Source organism: Bombus pyrosoma, linkage group LG7 (genome assembly GCF_014825855.1).
Source record: "Bombus pyrosoma isolate SC7728 linkage group LG7, ASM1482585v1, whole genome shotgun sequence".
NCBI lineage: Eukaryota > Metazoa > Arthropoda > Insecta > Hymenoptera > Apidae > Bombus > Bombus pyrosoma.
Genome location: NC_057776.1, coordinates 4369659 through 4394664, shown reverse-complemented (window position 1 = coordinate 4394664; position 25006 = coordinate 4369659). Strand labels below are relative to the sequence as shown.

The 25006-nt window shown below is 35.1% G+C and overlaps 2 protein-coding genes across 2 annotated transcripts in view; one reads left to right on the top strand and one right to left on the bottom strand.

Annotated features, from left to right (window-relative positions):
• Positions 1 to 208: 208 nt before the first annotated feature.
• On the top strand, positions 209 to 4197 carry LOC122569359 (UDP-glucuronosyltransferase 3A1-like). The gene is made up of 4 exons (XM_043730286.1): positions 209 to 618; positions 1073 to 1418; positions 1963 to 2221; positions 2650 to 4197. Exons 1-4 carry the CDS (start codon positions 209 to 211, stop codon positions 3159 to 3161), a joined length of 1527 nt encoding a protein of 508 aa, XP_043586221.1. The 3' UTR covers positions 3162 to 4197.
• Positions 3216 to 25006, bottom strand: part of LOC122569361 (protein Wnt-1-like) — a 75044-nt gene continuing 53253 nt past the window's right edge. Inside the window, exons 2-7 of the mRNA XM_043730289.1 lie at positions 20635 to 20815; positions 15804 to 15927; positions 15014 to 15171; positions 8997 to 9174; positions 7963 to 8194; positions 3216 to 7569 (exon numbers count right to left, since the gene is read on the bottom strand). Coding sequence (XP_043586224.1) covers positions 7368 to 7569; positions 7963 to 8194; positions 8997 to 9174; positions 15014 to 15171; positions 15804 to 15927; positions 20635 to 20815 — 1075 coding nt within the window. The 3' untranslated portion in view covers positions 3216 to 7367. The remainder of the gene's footprint in view (positions 7570 to 7962; positions 8195 to 8996; positions 9175 to 15013; positions 15172 to 15803; positions 15928 to 20634; positions 20816 to 25006) is intronic.

The window sequence follows — 25006 nt, the reverse complement described above, 5'->3', positions numbered from 1 at the left end:
TGTTTTATTAAGAACTTCCGGGACGGTTCTTTCGTTTTCTTTTTTTAGCGAATGATTGACCCAGTTTCGAAATCGTGGTTAATATAGCGATAACTTACTGAAGATTGCTCGAAATTAAAATGAACGCGGTTTTACATATGTGATACGGCTATCTTCGCAATTTTTCTTCTTAGTGTACTAAAAATATTATCTTTTCAAGTAAACGTTTATGGATTTAATCTTTATCGATCGTTACTATTGTTCGATCAAAATGTCAGTAATTATTACGTTATATGTACTTATGTATTTGGCGAACATAATTCACGGTTCCACATTAACTGCACCCCCGCAATCGGCAGTGGTTGTCGCTTTCGAAGATATCTATGACATATCTTTACTAGCCAACACTTTGTCGGATCAAGGGATCGATACAACCTTAATTATACCGGAGTCCAACGAAGACGAAGTTTACGAAACTTTGATCGATGTTGAAGTGCTCACAGTGAAAATGGAAGTTGCTGAATCTGCATATTCTTCAAAGAAAACGATTCAAGCCTGTGAAGCTTTGTTAAAAGATGAACAAATCGCGAAGAAGATACAGGAAATTCAACCTACCTTCACTGTATTTCCTGCACTTTGGTATGGTTTAATATTGTTATATATATTTACAATCGAAGTGAATTTCATTAATGATGATACTTTGTATACATCGAATTTTTGTAATTTTAGTATATTCCAATTACTTGCATTTTGATATCATTTTCTAATCATTCTAGACATAATTTACTTCCGGTAGTTGCTTTCTAAGTCAAGAATCATAGAAACAATTATTTTTGACTCAAGAAGTTTTAAGTATTCTCTAGTTATCCTTGTCTCTAATTTTAATTTTTGCGATTAGGAATTGCAATTGAAAAAAATTAATATTTTTCATTTTTCGATTAAAAGTAAAAGAAGTATTAATGATTAAAAATAAAACTGATAATTAAATTATAGATTTCTCTAAGAAAGGCTGTGAATTAATTTCTAGTTTTAATAATTAAAAATTATATAAATAATATAGAAAATTATAATATCGTAGATAATAAATTTGTAGGCACGATGGATGTTTGCTTCCATGGGCAAGAGCTATTGAGTCTATTCCAGTGATATGGACGCGCAATCGAGAAGAAGAACTGTATGTTTTCGAATATACTGGTGCTGCTTTATCGGTTCAGAATACAGGCGTTTGGACCAGGTTGTGGACGAGTACTACAAGGAGGTCAATATTCTCCACGGCTCGGGATGAGTACGCGGTGTATGCTCTCCGGATAGTGGGAAAATACTTGCCAGATATCAGTCTCAATTTAGATAATCTATACGCCGATGTTCGCCTTATACTTTGGGATGCTGACGTTATCCTACGCTCGGATTATGCATTACTCACCCAGCTGATAGTGGAAGTGAGATATCAAAAATGTTTACTCCGATTCTGTTTCCTGTTCTCCTAATAAGATATTTTTCAATGTCCAGTACATTTAATCGTACGTTTCATTGTTATTTGTTAAAACTGGACTTGGGGCAGTTTTAGATATTTGAAAATGAACAAATTTGCAAATTAAAAAATTAGAAAGTTGAAAAATCCCAACATTCGAGAATTTGTATATTTGAAAATTTGACAAAATTCGAGAATTTAAAAAGTAAAACATTTCACATATAAAATCCATTAATAATTCAATAATCGCCGATTCTAAAATAACCTTTTCTTTTAACTTACACTATGATATTGAACTTATGCGAGGCTTAATTGATTAGTGCACTCGTTTGGAAAATGAACGGTTTAGATTCGAATCCCAGTTCAGTAACTTGATACCTTTCCTTTTTTTCTTCTTACCACATAACATACGCCGTAATTCCCTAATAATACCACGAAATACCCATCTCTGTCTTTGGTGTATAATTAGAAATTATCGAAGAAGAACGTTCCGTTAACAATCTTTATTGCAGATCGGCTGTCATCACTGCAGAGGGGCACATCCATTACAAAGCGACCTACACAAGTCTCTGATCGAGTATCGAGTGGGTACTATTGTGGCTCTTCTGGATGAAAATTATGAGACGTTAATTAGGGAGCTTGCACAGAAATTACCTCAAGGCAGGGAGGGCCAAGCAGTAGTTTGGAAGAACATGAAATGGCAAAATTCAAATAATGCTCTGCCAGAGAATCTTTTCGTTCACTCGAGAATTGATCGGCAAGACTTAATAGGTAAAAGATTACATTGAATTATAGTCTCCTCATAGAATCTTAGTAGGTTCTCAATTAAAAGTAATTACTTTAACTCTTTCATTTTAAAGAACAATATCATTTACATATCTTTGGTGGGCGGGTAAAAGAGTATACACCAGGGTTATTAGTTTAACAGAAAAGCACTTACAATATTTAAAGTGCTTAAGATAAGGTGTTAAATTTTGGATATACTATTAGAATCATAAATAAAAGAGCGGGAAAGAAATGAAATTGACTTGTATTATTAGAACCATAAACAAAGCAAAATTTGTTGTTAGTGACCAAAATGACTTATACTCTTTTGCCTGCCTATGAGAGATATGAGTCTAACTTCTTTGTCACCTATAAATTAACTGGGAAATATATTTTAAAATAGTTTTGATAATATTATTATCATATTATTGCAGGTTATGGACGTACAAGAGTGGTGTTAAGTCACTGTGCAGACACGGAGCTCCTTGAAGCTGCCTTCCATGGAACTCCAGTCATATGTTTCCCCAGAAATCCCAACGAATTTAAAAATGCTGCACGAGCGGTTCAGTTAGGCTTCGCACGTTCCGCTGAAGAGATTCATATTTCATCTGGTGAAGAACTAGCTAATACTGTGATTCAGATTCATGAAACCATGGACTACCGCGAGAATGCTAGAAAAGTATCTTTAACCATTCGTGATAGAATAAATCCTGCTGTGGATAGGTTAATCTATTGGTTGCGTTACATGGCAAGGACAAAGGATTGGAACTTAGACTTCCTAACTCCAATCAGTCCAGCGAGGACCTTGAATGAAGATATCCAATTCTTCCTTGGTCTCTTTGTAGGTACTATAGTTGGAATATTTTCGACAATAGGTTGTATGTTAGCAAGATATTTAGTCATATCTAAAAGAACACAAAGATCAAAGGGAAGATATACGCGATAAAAATGTGGTTGATCCAAAAGAGGAGAAAAAACATGGATTCGATAGGATGGATAATTACGGACACGTTTCGCATATGTATTTATATAAATGCACGTAGAGTACAGGTACATACAAATACAAATGTTACGAGCTAGGGTTTATCTCATTGCTAATGAAGAGATGTAACTATTACGAGAATACTTGATCGATAAGATTGACTGATGATTGATTGCTTGCTTGGAAAAAGCTAGAAAGTATGATGTAGCGTATTATCAACGACAAGGAGAGAAAAATAAATTACAATTTGTCAATACTGCGCTCTGTATGTCGTCTCGTTGCACGAGTGCTCGCTCGTGTGCGTTATCGCCTAAATCCTTACAAACGTACGGACGAATCAGTACTTATAGTTCATTCGATTCTCTTTCTCTCTAGCTCGTTCGCTCTTTCTCTCTCTCTCTCTCTCTCTTTTAAGGCCATGTTCCTCTAATTAGATCAGCTGCCTTTGTTTATGCCGTTCAAACAGAGATTGACTTATTCATGCAACGAATATACAGAGTGTTCCATTCTAAGCTTTGATATTTCATATCATTCAAATTATTTCAATTTATTATTCAAATTATTTCAATTCGAGATTTAAATGAGATTTCAATGTCATTCATTGTCAATCATTGTTTATTTTCACGTTCTCTTTTTATTCTGTTTTTGTAATTCATGAAAGATGTGCATTAGATCAATCTATATATGTGAAATCTTGTAAACAAATGAAAGATATGAAAATAGGTTTCCTTCATAATCTTTGTAGAATAATAGTGAAACATTTTTCACTTGCAACGAATAATTTTCGGAATCGTTCAAAGATATAATCTAAATATAACACCCTGTATATTCGCATATCATTGCTATCGACACGTGTCATCAAACAATTCGTTACCTCATATAGATTTAAGAAAAAAAGATCATCGTCACATAAGATGGGTGTAAAAGAAATCGATCTTCGTATAAAATATTGGTCATTGTAAAAAGAAGAAAAAATACAGAGTAAAAAGCTGTACATATATTCCGTATAAAAAATTGTTTTTAGTATAAAAAAAGAAGATTAAAAAATTGTCTCGTAAAAGCGAAAAATCATCGAGCAATCGTAATTAAGAGATCGCGACACATGATCAATTCGGACTTCGTAATTGACTAGACTGTGATCCATCTAGATCAGCGTGGCTGAAATGCGACGAAACGGTAGCTTCCACTTCGCGCAATGAGATATTATAGAACGTTACTCCCTATGAAGAAATGCAATAAAATATACTGATGAAAGTTGTTTCATGAGGATGAATAAAAAGCAAAGAAATGAAATGAAAGAACAAAGAAAGGAAAAATAAAAGATGAGAGGAGGGAGGCTGCGGAAAACGCAGGAGCGATCACTCTTTTCAAAATGCTCCAGTTTCTCTCTCAATGCAGCATTCAATGAATCTAATTAACATCGATCGTGTTTTCATGCATAGCTGGCAGAAGCGATATAGCGTGATTACAGGTCTATTTCATAGCCCTAACGGCAATCTAAAACATAGATATATTATGTCAACTCAGAATTACTTCTTCGTTTGTAGCACATTTAAACAAATTTTGTATATTATACAATTTGAGAAGCAAATTTTAGAATTTCATAATTTACTATCTTTTCACATAATGCACATTATACTAAAATTGTGAATATACATTCACACATTTAAGTATCAGTTCACGTTTATAACTTGAAGTTCAAGATGCCGCTATGAGACACCTATGATTCTAGATGCCACAATATCAATGTCGCTGTTTAATGTTTCAATTTATATAACCTCACTATGTTGCTTCCACCAACAATACATGTTCTGTATGTATATATGCTTATCTATATACAGCGCGGCAGTCGTGGACGTAAAATCTACAAAACGGTAAGGAGACAGTATGTACAGTCATTGGCAGAATTGTTCCCGAATCGAGTGACTCGAGGCGAACTGTCGAGAGCGGATATGTGTTGCTATCGCGGCCTCCTTTTCCTTTATTTGTTTGCTATACTCCTCTCCCGCTCTCTGTACTCTTTTCTCTGATGTAGACTCTCGCTTTCGTAGTCCGCCTCGCTCCTCGTAACTCGCATTGTTCGCCGATACGCGGCCGACATACTGCGAGTAGTGTACAGTGAGTCGTGAAAGTACATATTTAGACGCCTGCAGACGTAAAGCATAACGCGTATGGCTTGCATAAGTTACGCTGGAATTTTTAAAATATGGTTCCAAGAGGCTATATAGCTTGGACAAATTGGGGGAGCCGCTCAAAATCGTCGCTTCGCTATCCTCACCACTCAATGTTTGGTCACTATATCGTTATATCTTTAAAATTTTTTTATAATTCGAGCTTTGACATATTTTATTATTGATAATTATGAAATGTTACGTTAAATATGAAAATTATGTTCAAAAGTTATTGCATGCGTTATAGCCAGAACAATATTTTAAAAGTTTCGGTATAACCTATATAGCGTTTCATTTCCGGCTGCAAAGCGCATAAGCGTAGTTTTGCAGCTCACTGTAATTCGCTTCGTATTTAGGTGAAGACAAGGTGGTTCTAGGCGCTAGAGAGCATTGGTATACAATGAGATACCTACACATCGTGGAGGTTTTTACTTCGAATATAAATAAGACTCTCGCGTCATACGCAAATGTGCGAGCACGAACAGAAAGTTAGAAAAGAAGAGAAAAACAAAAATATGGAAAGAAAGGAAACAGTTGAAAAATGGAAAGAAAGGAATAGGGGGAAGAATGGTCGTCGAGTGGCCTAATATCTCGCCTATATTACTCTATTTCATCCTCGTGTTCAGATTCTCGCTTATCCGGACACTCGATCTCGTTCACGCGGAAACACTCGCACGCTTCTCTATTATCGTCATGTTCTCACTCTCTCTCCCTCTCGCGTCAGCAAAAACCGTAAATTATTAACATATTGAGTTTCAGCCAAGGATCAGTACGCTGCGAATACGTTTAGCTGCCCTCAATGTCGAATAAAATATTCATCGCTACACAGTAGTATCATCGATTAAAACAAAATCCTTCCCGAAAGGTTCAATTTCGGTTTCCCTACGATTACGTAAATTGTAGTATAAGACGAGCACTTATAGTCGAGCCCAATTCCCGTTATATTTTTAGATATCCGTGGAAATTGGTGTAATTTTTCATCGTCGATCCTCAACATGTTAACATTTACATAAATAATGGTGCACCTGAGAGCCAGACTAGTATAATAAGCCACGTAACTGTGCAACTGCATGGACACCTTGTACTCACTGTCGCAACGTTAATACTGAGACGACTTCAGTTTTATGACAGGCATCTTTTTTACTTCAAAGTTCTTTCTACAGGATGTTCTATTTTGCTTGGATTATTTTAAATATCTCTGTGGTGTTTGATAATATGAAAAATGATGCATTCTAAAATAACTAAATCTTTTTTTTTATCTTAAGAGATATTTTGGCGATTGTTCACAATTGTTTTCGATTATTCAGTAATTCAGGATTACTCAAGGTTCAGATTTTTTATATGTTAACATTTCCACAAGTAACTCAGTAACAATTCTTTCAGTTGATAGCAATGTGACTTTCTGATGGGTGTAATTAGTCTGTTTCTATTACCAAAAACAGCAGAGATATTAAGGTATCGCGTGTATCATTTTGTACATCGTAAACACGTTTAGATACATCCTAACATCTTAACATTCTAACCGTCCGGAAACTACATTATATACGCTCAACGTCGATAGTTGCCGAAGCGCGGTGGACTTACGACACTCTGACTGTCAGGTACAGAATGCACTATAAACGTAACGTGTTACTCTTCGTAGCCTCTCGCGGCGCTTTTCTCTACTCGGCACGCGACTGACTTCCATATCTGGAGCCAAATCGGCCTCGATTGAATTAACTTAAACAAACAAAAAAAAAAAAAAAAAAAAGAAAAAAATACAAACTAAAAGAAACAAATATCAGAAAAAGAAAAAACACGGGGATGGTAGATGCGCGATCTCTACCCTGATTCCATTGCGACCATGAGAACGGGCCATCGTGTATCGAGGGATCGTGGAGAAACTTCCTCGACGCAGAGGGTCGTTAAGCACCTTTCGGTAGGTAGGCCGACCGGAATGCAATTTTTTTGCTTCTTCTTCTTCTTTTTTCCTTTTCTTATCTTTTCTTTTGTTTACCGCCTAATTGCACACGTGCTCCTCCCGTTTGTGCCGACACAGCTCGCACTTCACGTGACAACACCAGACGAATCGACAATTGCATTTCTCGGTTACGTCCCGGACTCTCGTCTGGTATCCCCGACCGCAGCATAGTAATCGACATCCGTCCAAACCAAGGGATGTTCGATTGCATATCCTTCCTCTAGTCCCGGGAATACCGAGCCTAAAAATAGAGATATTTCGAAAAGGTGTTCTAAATAAAAAAGGTTTCAATTATGAAAAATTGTATTTTAAAATTGATTTTATTTAGTGTAAATGTTTTTGTTGATTGAGGACCCAAAAATTGAGTTATGGGTTGTATGAAATCAGGTAACATTGAAGGCCACTTCTTTTAACATTGTGGCTTGAACCTTCGTGAATATTACTGCCCTCTGCATTTCAAACGAGAACTACAGTAGTAAGAACTGAGTGACTACTATAAATTAAAGTGGAATAATAACTAAAATAAATGTTATAGTAAGATTTTAACTTAATAAGTACTTTAGTTTTAAATGTAATATAAAAAATAAATGTATAAAAGAAATAATATAAAAAATAGTAATGTTCAACTTCTCACGTGATATTTTTTTCACAATAGTCAGGACTATCTTCAAGGTACACTAGGTCCGTTTTATTAGGTCGTTTGAGGTCTGGACGAGCAGGCCTCAATCTCGCTGGTCTTCTACCTCCACGTTGTGCCAGTCGTACCAACGCTGCTCCTTCGTGCAACGCGGCTAACGCTGCTCCAGCCACCCTGAATGCCGGCAGTCTTCTCCAACAGACGCGTACGCTGCATGACCCAGACATTCCTAAGACAATAAAACAATTATGTTTCAATAGACATTTAGAGAAATAAAAAGAAAACATTATAAGTATGTATATTGTAATATGGAGAACTTTAAAAAACTTAAAGTGGTAAAACTTACTAGGGATTTGGAACATCTGTAAGTGAGATTCTGAAGAGTACAGAAAGGCATAAAGAACTAAAGTAATGTTTTGAATTTGTAGAATTCTTTTACAGGGTATTTTATGACATATAAAATTCAATAAGCAATATTTTAATACAAGTCTAATAAGATTCTCTAACCTTGCAATTGAAAACCTCCTTTATTCTTAAAAAGTACATTAAAATACAAATAAATAAAAAATTTGTGATTCAAATACTTCCTGTTATTCATTGTTTCCTATATAAGAACGCATTAATTGTTTTAGTATCTAAAGCAAACATTTGATATCTACTTCAAGTATTTTCTATCATATTATACATGTATTTTTATTGATTCTGGTATTTCTTCATTTTTCAAACCTAATTATCAAGCAATAAGAAAACTTTTAAAAAACGGACAAGGAAGGATAGTCGCTGGTTTCACGAGACTGATAAAACGAACGTCACATTGCTTCTTTTCACGGCATGCTTTGAGGCTGAAACAGGTCTCAGGAGAGATTCTTTTACCCATGAATCTGTACACGCATGAACGCAGCGAACCAACGACGAGGTATGGAGTGGGGGAAGGCAAGGGATTGGTGAAATCCTAAGTCGTTAAAGCGTGAGGAATGAAAAATAAGAGCGTAGATAGAGGACCTTATCTGTATAACACGTTAATAGCTCACCATGGCATTTGCACACGCGTTGCATTCTCGAGCGAACCGCGCGTCTGCCAGATTCGCTATCATGCTTCCTCATCAGCTGGCCAGCCAGCCCTTTTGGTCCGTGCAGCACACCCTCCTTCACGGGTTCCTCGCTACTATCAGACCACTCTCGCGAGAATTTCTCTCCGAAGTGGATGTCCTGAATGAGGAACAAAATTGTTTTTGATATGAGGTTAGATCTAATATGACATTAGAGGAGAGGAATTGTTTTAGTAAAAGTCAGTATGATTTTTGGAGTAAACTTTGAAAAGGTGTAGCTTTAAGAAAGTAACTCAATGTTTTGTAATTAAATTTTGGGTAAAGCAGTGGTACTTTGTACTTTGTTTCGGAAATTTTTCGTGATGAGTATTAAAAAATCAATAGAATGCAAAAATATTGGAATGCTTAGGAAATTTTATATTTATATATTTAGTAAGTATGTTAAGGAGATAAATGTTTCATGAATATCTTAACAAGGAAAAAGAAATATTTCTTTAAAAAAGAATAATTATTTAAAGAGAAAAGATAAAAAGTCGATTTATCTGTGATCGCAAATATATCTATTCGTTAAATACAATTTTTAAACTGATTGCTAGTCCTTCATGCATCTAGCTGAAACAATACACTCGTTACAGTATCGAGCAGTACTTGGATCACTGATTCCCTATAATATATGCATATATATATATATATATATATATATATATATATGTATATATATATTCGTTCGTTAAGCGCTACTTTTATCTAACTAACTCGCAATACTCGACGGTTCGAGCACCACTCGAACCACTATTGACCTAGTAATGTATCTGCCTCTCGATGCCAACGATAAACCCACAGGAAAAAGGAAACAATAATCTCAACCAGTATACTATCAAATGCCAGATTCCATGTAATCTTCTCATCCACTTCAAAATTTCAATTTTTTCCATTTATGATCTGAAAACCTTTTAATTGTCTTGATCAACAAAAAGGGCCACAATTAGCAACGAGAGCTTCTATTGGGAATTTAAAGAAGAAAGGAACCCGTTAAAATTCCCTAGATTTAGAAAAATCATAAATAACATTTTTCTTTAAAACAAACTTGTAAATGTGATAGAGTGCAAAGGATAGCATAATAGAGCGTCGGGTAGATTTTTCACTTTATATTTCAAAAGCGGTATTTCAAACAACTTTAAAACTAATAGTATATAATTATATAGATAGACTACGGATTTTTATGCATATATGGAAAATTCGACGATGAAACATTTTGCACAGTGGGACATGGAAAATTGCATAAAATGTTCAAAGTATACTATAATTAATACTAGATGAAGCAAATTTCATTTTAACCTATATCGTTTAAATATTTTGGTAAAAATATAAATTTACATAAACATCCACAGTCTGCATATAACTTTTCCTTTTCTTGTCATCTCTTCATACCCAATATTATCTAAAGTTGTTTAGACATGGCTATTAGAATATAAGATGAAAAGACATCGCTTTTAGAATATAAGACGAAAAATCTATTTCACCAGAACTTTTATACACTAATATGTCTTTTGCAAACTTGCTAACGAACCGCTTTTATGCATTTAGTCCTTTCCCAGTTAAGATCTAGCATTAAACCGCTTTTCCTTAAACAGGCATTGTTCGTTTGGAGGGTAAGAAATTCCAACTGAAAGCGCCAACTAACAGACGGACGACTTATCGACGAGAGGTATAACGGTGGCAGCGATATTCGTTAGCCAAGCTCGAGGCACGACAGTGTCGGCAAACATCATTATCTCGGAAATCTGTCAACGGGCTGAAGCCGTAGACAAAACGTGGCATCCCATGGGATAGGACAGCGGGGCTTGTTAAGGAATCCGTGCCCGGAACTTGGGAAAGGCCAGAGGCCGCAGAAGTGGGCGAGTGGGTAATCCCGAAGGTAAAAGCAGCGCCACTTTCCCGACACTTCCCGCTCTTCTTCCTGCCACGTGAGTTCCTCGAAAGCACGTGTCTCCCTCCTTGCATCTCTTGCTGCTTCTTCTCTTCTTTTTTTCCCCTGGTCATCTGTCTAGCCCGCCTTTTTTTCTCGCTACACGCTCGTCTTTTCTCTGTTGTCTTTTCTCACGCTTTCCTCTCTTTGTTCCTTTCTTTTAGAATTGGAGATTTTCTGCTCTCTTGGATAGGAATTTCTGAAGAAGATTTCTTTTTGCAAAATTCTGGTTACTTTCTGTGTCTACTTTCTTTGTTGTTTTGTTCTTTCTCCTTCATTCCTATCTTTTATAAATTCTTTTTTTATATTCTTCTACTAAATACTCTACGTTTTCTGATATCATTCTGTTTTCTTTTAAATATCTAAACAATTATATTTCTCTTATCCCCTTTTCACGCTCTATTTATTCCCCTTTCCTAATTCCTCCATCTCTTTGTCGCCTTTTTCTTTATAATCTCTATAATCATTCTAATTTTCAATTCTTTTTCCTTTTCATTTCTTCTCAATTTCCGCTATCATACCTTGCACCTCTAATATAATTTTTTCTTCTCTTATCCGTTTTTCCTCTTCCCATCTATTTCCTCTTCCCCACTCTTGTTTCTTTATAATCTTTGTAATCTTGCTAAATTACAACCTTTACTTCTTCTCATTTTCATACCTTACACCCTTTGGTACAATTCTATCTTCACTTACTTTCTTACCTCTTTCTCTATCGCCATTTATTTCCTTTTTCTAGCTGCTCCACCCCGCTCCCATTAATTTTTTTCATCCACGATTTGTCCTCTCGAGCATCGTGTCTCCAATTGCCCTCCACTTCTTCCACCCCTTTCTCCACCCATCTCTCTATTTACCCTCTATCTTGCCCTCTCTCTTTCTCTTTTTCTCTCTGTACGTATTTACGTTCTCATGTGCATCACTCACGTTCCGAGTTACGTGGCCGATATGTCCGGGCTGTGTGCGGGGGCAGGAGGTGGCGGGTTGTTGCAACTTAACAAGCTTAGCCCCCTTAATCCCCTTGTAAGCTAGCAATGTCTACAAGGGGTCAGCCGTACGCATGAAATGCATCCGTTTACAGGACGAGCTTTGTCTTCGTTCCAGGGTTAAGGTTTACGTCGACCGACCGTGCTGAGATCGAGACGACAAATTGGGGATGCCTGTGCGGGGCAGTGCTTCGCCCGTGCGCTTCAGGGGTGGCCTCTCCGTTCTACAGGGTCAACAAAATAACTAGATTCTTAGATTATTCCTTTTTTATTTGACATTTCTATTTTTTCTTTCTATGGTGTCTATTTATAACCATTATATAAAGCATTTAAAGATAAAATAATACAAATGACACAAGTGTTTAATCTGAGGATACTGTTTATAAAGGTAAATTTTGGAAAAGATTATTTTAGTTAAAAAGCTAGAGTTATTTTGATAAATAAAAATTATTATACAGACGTTAATTCAGAGAATGTTTAACTGCGTTACAGCTACTTCAGAAGAAATCACTAAAAATCATTTTACTGAAGGCTATTTTATTATAATTTGATAAAATTGTGGTTAAAGGTGAATCTTAAGAAAGATTATTTTATCAAGGTTTATTATAGAGAAATCTATATACTTCTAAATATTAAAATATATATTATGTGTGGCTATAAAAGTTTAGAAATTTATGTACATTTTTACTAAGTTGGGCAACTTTTTTTCTATTTCACTTCTGATAGTTTACAAAAATTCTTTTCAGTTTCAAACCCATATCTTTGTGGTACCCTCTACATGTTTTTTTATGAAATAATAATTTTTTAGTTTGCTTCACATGAAAGAATATATAGCTCAAAAAATGATAGCAGCCTTAAGGTCCCTAGAAAACAAAATAAAAAACGTAGTGAAATCATGAATATATAATACAACCCGTGGTTCAATTTATTCTGGATAAAATGCATTTTGATCGGCTCATTAACGACGAAAACACTCAAGATAACGGAGGTTCACCCTGTAAATCATTCCCACGTTTCCCTCCCATAAACTACTAACAACACTGATTAATATACTTCATATAACGAAGTTAATATACTTCAGAATGAAACAGCGTTTTCTTACCCTAGTCAAGCCTCCTTCGCCGAATTAACTAATTCTCACTGATTTCGGACGACCACTTTATCAAATAATTCATATTATGCTTCAGAGATCGTAAAATATTTTTGTGGGTATATAATAGAGATATATTTAACTTTCTACATCAATTTCTAATTTACTAAATTATTCCATTTAACATCTCTATTAAAAAATAGTCTATGTATTCAAATAAAATTCTAGTCGATAAAAGAATTCTAAGATATTTCCTAAAATTTAACGAAAAATATCTGAAGATTTCATTAAAAGAAAAATCTCACTAAATCTCAACAGAAAGTGTCAATATTTCAATTTTAATAAGTTTCCAAAACTCTTCTTAAAGAGTAAAAATATTCATAACCTCAAACTAATTTCAACGTACAAAGAAATTGTAAAATATTTTTCAAAGTTCTATTTCCAACATTACTAAAATTTCCATTAAGTAATTAAGCTATATATTTGAGATCTATTTGTCTTGAAAAGAAAGCATAAGCAAACAGTTGTCGACTATAGTGTACCAGCAGTTCTCGAGAAAAAACTAACCACTGTTGTTCTCTGTATCGGTGAGGGGTTTGTCCCTTGAACGCGGAACACGAAGAAAAGGATACTGTTACGTATACTCCGGTCTGTTCTCCTCAGTCCTGAAAAGGGTGGAAAATAATCGTCGTTTGTCGGCGGAACGGAATTTCATTAAGTTCCACGGCAGCCGTTTAGATTGATTTACGATCGATACACGATAAAGTGAAAAGAAGAAAATTGATCAAGAACTCGCGAGCGACTCCGGTTTCGTGTTTCCACGAAATTGAAAACGCCGCCTTAAGCTCGCCGTCCGCGATGTAATTCGACCGTCTGCGCGCGTTGCCTCGCTTAATTAACGGACGTTGTTGCGTAAGAACCAAGAGAGGAATTCGTTAAAGTGAATCGAAATTAATTAAGTTGCCAAGGTTTTTAGAAGGGTGGAAATATTCCCGAATAAATGTTTCTTCAAGTTATGAAATTAAATCCTAGAATAATATTCTGATATATTATTAGGATGCAATTGTTTTTTGCAAGATATAATAGTATGTTTTTATACATACAGTAAATGCAATGTAATAAATGTATTTTCATATAGTTTTAAGTACCTTGTAACTTTGTAAGTAAGAGATATTAAAAATTTAATAAACAAAATGGTAGCTTTCACGATACAGAATACATGTAGTATTAAAGTATTAAAGACTTCAGTTCTCTAAAAAGATATTGTATCGCTTATATACTATATTCTCAAGCAGAACAGAATTGCTATGATATAATCATTGAATTCTCCTCTATACTATTTGTTTCTTATCTTTTTAAATATCATAACTTATTCAAACTAAATCATTCTCTATCCTCTATCATATAAATGAAGTCTCAATAAATCAACCAATAACCTACAAGAATAAAAAGAACATTGTATCATCTCCAATTTTTAAATTAAAAACTTAACTACCAACTCATCAAAGCTGATATGTATAATATTTCCACTTCATGTATCATCATGGATATATTAGTGTTGCTTTAACACTAATCTTACCAGGCCCGGTTAAATGACTGGTTTCAGAATTTAATTTAAAATTGTACATTCATTGTTACTTCTTTTGTTCATCTAACTTTATATAAACCCTTATATTAACAAAAATCGATAAATTGATTAATCAGATAATATAAGAATTTACATAAAGTTAGATGAGCAAAAGAAATAACAGTAAATGTACAATTTTAAATTAAATTTTAAAACCGGTCATTTGACCGGGCCTGGTAAGGTTAGTTTAACAACAGGTAATATTATTAAAGATTTCTATATAAGGAACAAGCCTAAGGAAGGTTAAAGGATAAGACGAGTCGAATTTATGGTATCATTTGCCCGCGCGTTATTTTTTAAAGGAGAAGGGAATACAAATAGAGGGGAAATTACCTCGCTGCAGCCGCCCCATTGCCAATTATTCGGGTGGCGTGTTCTGACTCGGTTGTCGCACGAGCAATCGGTGAGTTCGCCCCTGGAACAGGCTCTGGTGACACTGTAAGCAACTCCCGCCGCCGATATTGCGTACACGAACGCTGCCTCGCGACTGTCTGCAAAGATGCACCGGAATTTCTCCGTTGTAGCACAAGTTTTTCCATTTTCTGCAAGCTGCTAGCGTATTTTAGTCTAATAAAAAACAAAATTATACCGCTACACCTGCACCGTGGGAGGTTTAATTAAAAAAAATTATTTCTCGCTCACGGGGAAAAGATTTCTTTTAATTGCTTTGGATTGCATTATGTGTTAAATATGAAAGCATTGGGGCTACGTTTTCTCTATTGTACGCTTCTTAACACGCAGTTAAAGTTTGAAAAAAATTCCTAAGAATCTCATTTTCTCGGAGAAATACTTCAATTACCTTTATAATCATGGCTATATCTATGTTTATGTCTGTGTCTGTATCTACATACGAATTTATGTGTATTACAATATATGCTTATATAAATATAAATTAAATATATAGTGTTATTATAGTTACTACTTTTATCCTCAGTTACCAAAAACCTACTGTCAAATCAAATTTCCATTCTGCCTCAAATACGCCAATCATAACCTCTGAATACATCCATTTTCACGTCAAACTAAAACTTCTCTTCATCTTAAGCTACCACTTTGCGAGGATCTCCTCTCACTGCGCATGCGTCTTAAGCTTTATTCCCTTCAAGACGAAGATTTTACTTACTGACTAGCATCACACCGCCGAAAATGTTGTCCGGATTTTCCGGGGTGATGGAGCAATTCCATCTGGCCGACCGAAACTGGTGCTGACATTCCTCAATGGCCAACCTTGCGCCCGCGCTGACTGCCTGAAAGTAAAAACTGTGAAAACCACGAGTGGAAAAGAAAACAATTTCACATGAATATGCATACATACGAGTCTCCCAAAAACCATGCTGATCAACTTGATAAATTAAAATGCAGAGAAAAATGATAATTACAAATTACAAAGATAAATAAATTTTCGAAAATTTATCTTGGAGCTTGTAATATTTTATATCCCTTTAATAAATAGATTTATGAAAATGAGTTAAATTCTAATTATGTGCCTGTTTCGTGAAATTGAGAACTCTTAAAAACTAGAGATCAGTTTGATTTCTGAAAGTACAATATATCGTTTCTCATTAATTGGTTGAGGATGTACAAATATGTTACGTAACTAGTATAGTAAGCTTGTAATTAGATTCGTTTAATGTTGATTCTAACATTAGAATGTAATTGAACTGGTGTCAGTGGGTGACCATGTTCTATATTAGGATCTATTGAGAATCTGTTGACGTGCAATTAGTAATCACTGTCTGTAATAGCAAGTGGTTGAAATTAATACGGCTTCGATCACTGGGATTAATGCTGATTAGAAGTTGTTTGCAGAAATTGTTGTTGTCGTTGGACGATGTTAATTCAGGTTACGTGTTTGGGAGAATTAGAGAACGCTTCGTAGGTGGTAAGTGTAAAATTTGAGAAATGTTGAAAAAAATTTCGGGTACACATAAAAGAGGCTTATAATTAAAACAAATAGTTGTTTTATAATAAAACTTGAAAACGGGGCTTAATAAACTTTATCAATTCCTAACCTCAAAGTACCAAATTCCACTCACAACACCAATCATATTTCAAACAGTCATGCCGAATATAAATCAATATCAACTTCATATTCAATTCCATTTATTACACAGAAATTTTAAACAATTCTTTTGAACGATGATTGAATCAACAAGCAGTATCCTCATATATACTTCCAGCCAAACTCGTAACCTGAAACCAAGTCAACTCATGGTCAGAATAAAGACCATAGAGATGGAGAAAGATAAAAAGAAAACACGTACAGCTCGATGGCCGAAATTTCGACACGAAACAAATCGAGGATCGTTCGACGTGTATCTGGTTAATCGTCCGAGGATTAAACGTCCGTCGCGGTGTCGTTATGAATATTCATAGAGTGGTCTTTTGTCGGTAAGCAAGATTTGGAAAAGCAAGGTAGTCGGCGTCGTTCAAAGAGATATATCGAGCCACGAGTTTACCTAGACACCGGTTTCTAGACGAACACTGCTTCTGCCCTGCCCCACCACGACAAGATTTGTGCATTAGGCAGAGGTAAACGCGATTTTGGGCAACATTTGGCCGCTTTTTTACCGGCCACGCCGTCCAACCGTCGCAGGCTGCGACAGATTGTCAAAGACTTTATGTAATTGGAATTTATTTATAGTAGCATAACAACATGGATTTGATCTTAATTTCTTAGGTTATATCACATTAATGTTGATACATTAATCTATAAATTAGACCAGTTCTAAAGCATACAATTTTAATCCACTTGTTCAAAATTTATTTTCTTTCACTACCGTATAGTAACGTAGAAAGTGCAAAAAGAGTTGATGATTAAAGAGTTAATCTTTTCTCTTAAAATCTAAACTATACAAAAGTAAATTACTTGCACATTAAATTAATTACACAGTGTAAAGTTAAGCTCGCAAATGCTTTCAACTTCTAAAATCGAAACTACTCAAAAATACGTCACTTAAAAATTAAATTAGGTACATAGCATAAAAACTAAACTCACATCTCTCAGTTCTGTAAACCTAACGCAAGATGCTTTTTGTCATAAATGTACCGGTGCAGGTGCTCTTCTTGGAATAAAGGTTAAAGACCCTTGGTATGGGGAGTTAATTTTAGTATGCAGGTATTATTTAGAATTTTATTACTTTTTGAGATTATAGCGTAAATTCTGTACCGTTGAATGCTGCGAGCACTTTAATACTCGTGTATTGACATTTTTTTCATGTTGATGTGGTTATGTTAAAGTATCCCTAATAAAATGTTACTTTTCTTGTTTTTAGTGAATTCTTGTGCTCGGTGTTGGTTTTTAATGAACGTAGAATTAAATGGTACAAGGAGAAAGTCGGAGCAAATGGTCGGATAAGGTTTGACGTTGTTGGTTGGAATTTTTAAATGAGTGTGTTTCACTTTATAGCATTTGTAGTAATATATGTATAATTAAGTATTTTTAGTAGAAATTAAGGGGTTGTTTGCAATTATAAAATTTCAACTTTTTAGGACATGCAAATTTCTGATTCCTGTAAAAGGGAATTCTTTTTTGGAGGAACAACGAAACAATTTAAATAATTTGGTTATTTACTAAAATGGACGTATTTCGTGATTATTAAAAATCTGAATATTCGTTAAAATTGTAGAATATCTTCACATGGTAGAAATCGAAACGTGCTCGTTTCAAAATTTCACAGTGTTTGACACTTTCTCGTAAGAAATATATTTATTTGAAAAACTAAATCTTCCAAAACATCTACATTTCTAAAAGCATTACCATGCATCACATTACACTTCTCTCAAAATCATGCTACATTTCCAAGTAATAATTCTTGAACTAAAACATAATGTACGAATTATTCTTGGCCTGAACGCTCTGAATAATGTTTCTACTCGGTATCTCAAACAAATCTTCCACTAAATTTGTTTGAAATAACTGAAATACCATCTCGTAGACGTAACTTTCGCAAACATTTAGAATATTCGGCTGTTTCAAACTAATTTACAACGGCAGAAACAGAGTTTCACGGAGATCCAAGGCTCGATCCAAGATCAGAGAATTCGCGACTTCATTTACCGACTGCGAGGCGTCTCGAAAGGAGGTCGTGTAGGGTTCACTGAAGACCCTGACTGTTCCAGAGCTCGAGTATTAAATATTGCAGGCGCGGCAAACGAAAGCTACAACTCGACCGCTGCATTCCGGGAGTTCTTTAGAATCGTGCGAATTCAGCGGTGCGCTCGCGCCATTTTCCACCGACGCTCAATTTTCCCCTTCGCGATCCCGGATCATTTTTTTATCCCTCTACATCACTGTAGAACTTGAAACATATGTATCTACGTGTGTGTTTATACCTTTCTAAATTTTATTTCTTCTATCTATATTCCTCTAATCTATATCTCTTTACATTTTGTTTTCATTTCTTTTGATGCGTGTGTTTATATCTTTCTGTATTTTGTTTTAAGTGAGTATTGTGTTATATGTTATGTTATGTTATATTATGTATATTATATTTCTTTACAAGCACAATTAAACGTTATTATATTATGTTGTATTATTATTATGTATACTACAGTTGTGTCTAATGTATGCTATAAGAAATAGTTGTGAAGAAATGCTAGAATAATTATTCTTAAAATAAGAAAATGTATATTAAGGAAACTAATCCGGTGTGCTAAGGAAGCTCTTTCTAATAAACGTAAAATCTGATATACAATAAATTATTGTATTATTATTATTATTATTTATTATCATATTTATTTATTATTTCTTCATCTAAAAAAAGTTTAATTTAAATATGTTAGAAGATGAAGAGTTGATAGAAAAAATAATATAATAACAGAATATAATAAAAGAATTCGAGAGAATAAATGTATGGAATAGCTATCATCATAGAAATTGAAATAGAAAGCGTCTGAGGAAAAAGTTGAACGTCCCTGTAACATTTAATTGTCCATGACCTCCCTTTTACGTATGCATATTTAATGACACGGTTCAATGCGAAATTACACTATTCGCCCCTTAACGATGCTGTACATTTTTTCGTTTTTGATTTTTCGATCTTCGAAAATTGAATGCTTCACACGTGTATTTAGGTTTCTCACAAAATTGTACTTTCGGTTCACATTAACGACGAAATTCGATGGCGGTAATGCAGTGAAACTGTTATTATTACTGAACACTTATGGCTTTTGTATCTCTCGGGTAATCAATTTTGGAAAGTAAAGAAATCTTTGAAAAATTCATCCTTATACGCTATTATATCGAAAATGTTTACCTAATTGACGTTAGATAATGTAAAGAAAAATTTATTGAAACGAAAAATATGTGCAGCAAAATGCTCACTCTGTCACTGATTCACTTATGGCAACATTATCTAAACTTTAACTTTTTCATGTAGATCCCTTCCATTTTAGTTTCTTTGGTATAAGTTTTACACTATAACTGCCAATAGCTCCACTTTTAAGGAAAAAAGAAGAAAAGAATTTAAAATTGATTTTTCACTAGTTCTCTGTTGAAAAATCCGCAGAGCGTAAAGATCATACGGCCAATATCACAAATGCTTGGCTAATAAAAGTCTGACCTACGCAAAAAAATGAAATTGAAAAAGAAAGGACGAAAAACGATCAAAAGCCAGATTTCTCATTGATTCTCCGCTGGAAAATTGATAAAGAAATGTGTAAAGATTGTACGAACAATATCAAAAATGTTTGATCAATTAAGGAACTAACCTAAAAAAAAGAACATTTAAAAAAAGATAAAAATGAGATAAGTATGGGGAAAAATGGAATATTGATTTCTCATCGGTCCTCCTTTGAAAAATCGACAAAGTGTAAAGATCGTGCGGACAATGTCGTAAACGTTCGGCCAACAGGCCGCGCGGAGGGCCGGCGAATCGAATTAGCCGCGTGCTTCCCCGGCCATTAATCCGAACGGTGAAGGAGAGAGGTTGCCCCTGCCGTGAGGTAAATACCTGCAAGACTGGCGGCGAGCGGGAGCATATCGCCTGCTGCTTCGCGGTCAGGTGCACACTCTTGCAGTTCTTTTCGGCGCTTGCCGGGCCGATCACACCCGCGCCAACGATCTGCGCTTGACCATCGCCACCGCTTCCAGAACTTGATCCGCTATTCAGCCGTGGCTCAACACCCAGATACCTGAAACAATCCCGGAAGCAGCAACCATTATTGTTATTATCCTTCTATTTCTTACGTGAACTTTCTTATGAAATCTCAACCAACTTATAGTGATAGATTTACGGAAATACTTATGTAAGTTGGAATTGATCAGAAGCGAGATTAGGTTCAAGTTTCATAAACGTAATATTAAAACTACCAAATTGCTTGATATAAAAATCGAATAAAATGCTAACTAGTTTATTATACATATAGGTTCATGAAGATATTTATGTAAGTTAAAACAGAAGATGGAATTTGAGGTTAGATTAGGGTTAGGTTATAGGATTAGGTACAGATTTAGTAAGTTTAATATTAGGACTATCAAATAGATGATAATTGTCATAAGATCTTAATCAAAATTATTGTATTAGTTGTAGATAGAAAATATTTATATTAGTTGGAATGGAAGACGAGATGTGAGGATGAGTTACAGATTTAATAAAGTTAATGTTAGAATTATCAACGTATGTTAATGTAACGGGTTTCATATACTTTTTTGCATTTACAGAAAATTAATTCAGACAGTCAATGCAAGCTTCAAGTAAAATTAGTAAAATAAATCATTTAAAAAATCTAGTATATCTATATAGATTAATATTGTTCCCTTATCATTCTCGAATCACGGAATTTCCTTCTCCCCACTCTCATGTCATATATTACTTGCCCACCCTGTATTTTCACGAAGCATAGAGGACAGCTACTCGGTAGCCTCGCTCGTACCGAGGCTACCCACAAAGGAACTCTCGCCGTGACGAACCACCTATAATTAGAGCAGGTATTCGAGTGAAAATTATAGAGGGGAAAAGGACGAAGGGCAACAGCTAAGGGTAACCGATGCCCGACAATATAAGAGGATCCGCAAGAACCGACAACAGGGATTGTCTACGCCGTAACATGAGACAAGAAGACTTAACTTTCCTATCACATGAATCACATGAATCTTCAAGAATCTTGCTAGTAAAAGTTATTAATTGTTTTCAACGTAAATGAAATTTTTTGATTTCCATATTAGTATTGAATATTTTTTTGCCAAAATAAATTGAATGCATGTATTTCGGTTCATTGCGAGGAAAACATTTCGATATAATATATTTCATAACCTCAAATTTATAGCAGTGACTTTAAACATTACATTTCGTTAAAAAATATATTACTTCAGTTCATTATTGAAAGAGTACTTCAATACAAATTTATATCAGTAATCATGTATACAAATTCACTATAATGACCTAAAGCTTTTGACCTTTTGATCCGAATTTATATCGAAAGAAGTATTTTAATAATTTCCCAATACGATTTTCCAAGTTTATATTTCTCCATAAATGTCCTATCAAGTATTTAACTATTATACTTATGAACGGCGGTATATTTATTTGCTACAAAGGGTTTGGTTAGGGATAAACTGTTACATGAACCGGCGGCATTTTTTTCTGCGGCGTTCATCTCCCGAAAAGTTCACGGCACCTGGGTGAAAGCGTACAAGGAATCAAAGAGGCGTGTACACGGTATATCTCAGAGAAAGCGTGTCGAATTTAATTCCTCGTAAAGCTCCATTAATTTACGGGTGGCCGCAAAGAGATCCAACATGTCCGATCATCCGGCTCAATTATCGAATTTATTTAATGCCGGCCACTCGTAATAAGTACCTGCGTGCAAAAACCTATATTCTGGTGCAGACGCGTGAAAATATCGTGTCTTCCCTACCCCTATACTCAATATATACCACATGTAGGGAGAACGATTGGTTGACTTTTCGCTTGCAATTAACTTTGCTGAGAAAGATCAGTTCGCCGTTTTAAGGGGCGTATCTACCAGCAAACATATTCACGAACAATGCAATATCTTTGCAAAATAGTAACTAGTTTGATAATAAACAATTGAAATTTTTCAAGGGAATTGTAAAAATTATAAATTATTTTAAAATTTTAAACGACTGTAGAAAAGAGATTCCTAACCTATTGCTTGTAACTTGTCAATATACCTATAGTGTAATATTATTAGTTGATAAATTATTATGATGTAATAGTATCAGTTAATAAAATATTGTACAAGAAAGCTTTGTATTTACTTCAGTATCAAATTTAAATAAATGTAAAAAATACAGATAAATTTTAGACTTTATATATACCAATCTAATGTAATCCTAAATAACAGCAGAGGGAGGATTTGTTACAAAAAAAGTAAATAAAAGTAAAAAAAAGAGTCTACAAGTTCGGAAACGTTTCTCCGCCTCTCGTTAATCGCGACGTCGTCGTCGTAAGAAGAAAAAACAGGAAATATAGGGAAAAAAAGAAAGAATAGAAGTGGTCCTGTCATTTTCTATTATTTTTCAAAGGTGCCCCTCTTCGGAGCATAGGTAGCGGTCGTTTAGGCGGTAAATCTTAATGAGAATCGAGGGTGTGGCCTTGGCCGGGCCCGGGAACGATGATTGCAACCCCGTGGGCAACGTTTAAGGGAACGGGTCGTCGCGTCAACTTCTACACGTACGACACACGCCGAGGGAGTGACCAATTCTCGCGCGGACGCGCCTTCGAGCTTCCTTAATGCGAGTTTGAGAAGATTTTAATCTGCCCACGAACTCGATTACTCCCGAAGCGCCTGGCTACTCGGAATTACAGATGCGGTCTAAAGGGAAGATAAGTCAGTGTTGCTATTAATCCTTTGGGATAATTTATCTCTTATTTAAGTTAATCTCTTTCTCTCATACTTTTCATACTGATATTTACATTCATATCTTTGATATTTTTGCAATGCTGCGTATCTTTTTCTCTTTTGTTTTTTAGATTAAGTAGAATATGTGGTGGACTTTACGAGCTGGTTTATACAATAACGAGACGAATTGATACTTGTGCCGTCAAATGTATTTAAAAGTATTTTTAAATATATAATACAGAATACAGAGTCAATTGTCGTTCGCTCAAAGTCACTCGGTATAAGAATGTTCGATACTCGTACGCTAGGTAACGCTTACGTTCGCTCGATACTAATTGTCCTAAAGATCGTGTTCATTTATTTATACTGGTCTGGGGAGTACCGGAAAGTTTAAATTCGACTTCGGTTGACGGTTGCATGTAGCGGCGATATTGTTTTGTCCGGAGTTTGTTTATCGTTACGTTTTGTACGTCAAGACGGTGTCAATGTCCCGAGGCAAAACAACATGAGTCGCTCTCGGTTCGCATCGTCCTCTGACTCATGTGCCGCTAAAAAAAAAATAAAATGATATTTTTTACTGTAGATAAAAAGAAGTATGATTTTATTTATTGAGAAATTCAGTCAATATTTGAATTTTACTTTTCTCAATTCTACTTCCCTGCTTTCCTTGCGAATTTTAACTTAGTAGAATGTTTAAAAACTCGTTTCAAATTAAGCAACCACATTTTCTAAATACATATCTTTTGATCCGCTAGCAATATTCACCTTCTCTTTTAAGTCACCAAAAATTATACTAAGTCGGTTAATCATAATCAAAATTTCTTCCTTTGACTTCCTCGAATTTCCTCCTACCACCATTTCGAATGAAACAATCACAGCATTTCTCGAATCTCTTCCTACCGCTGATATTAATTCCCTATAAGAATTTATGCTCTCAAAAAAACCAGTACCACGTACCATCATCACGAAACCTCTTTCTAATCACTACCGTATCCTCCGCCAGCAATTTCAATCTCTAGCGCGGAAATCACATGAGTCATCTAACGAGGCTGACCGCTGCAACGGCGTAGGAGCGTTTATTATTTATTTACGCGCCAAACTCCTCGACTAGCTTCCATACCTATTTCGGATTTGTTTGACCACCGTATACGGCTCTCTTTCACTCACCTCTTCCCACCACCCCTCCACCCCCACAACGAAATCACGCTATTTAATATTTGAAGTTTTTAGAAATGGAAAAATATCTGTAGCCATAATTATCGATAATTGTCATCGATATAAATATTTTTATTTAACAAGATCTGAAATAGAGTGAGCCAAAGTCCAAGTACTATTGTATGTTATACAATGTTACGAAAGATCATAAAACCCGAAATCATAGGGACGAAGGAAGTGTCCTATATGTCCGTATAGTGTATTGGCATCATCGACGAGAAGATCATCCCAGTCATTTGGAGTATCGATGTTTATGAAAAGGCTAAGCCGATGGTTAAATAGAAGATTTTGTTGGTCGGCTAC

Bases quoted from the DNA above. Each gene is read 5' to 3' on its own strand.
- LOC122569359 (XM_043730286.1), top strand. From the start codon at position 209: ATGGATTTAATCTTTATCGATCGTTACTATTGTTCGATCAAAATGTCA. The intron at 1,419-1,962 runs GTGAGATATCAA...TCTTTATTGCAG, and splicing joins TCACCCAGCTGATAGTGGAA to ATCGGCTGTCATCACTGCAG. The intron at 2,222-2,649 runs GTAAAAGATTAC...ATATTATTGCAG, and splicing joins TGATCGGCAAGACTTAATAG to GTTATGGACGTACAAGAGTG.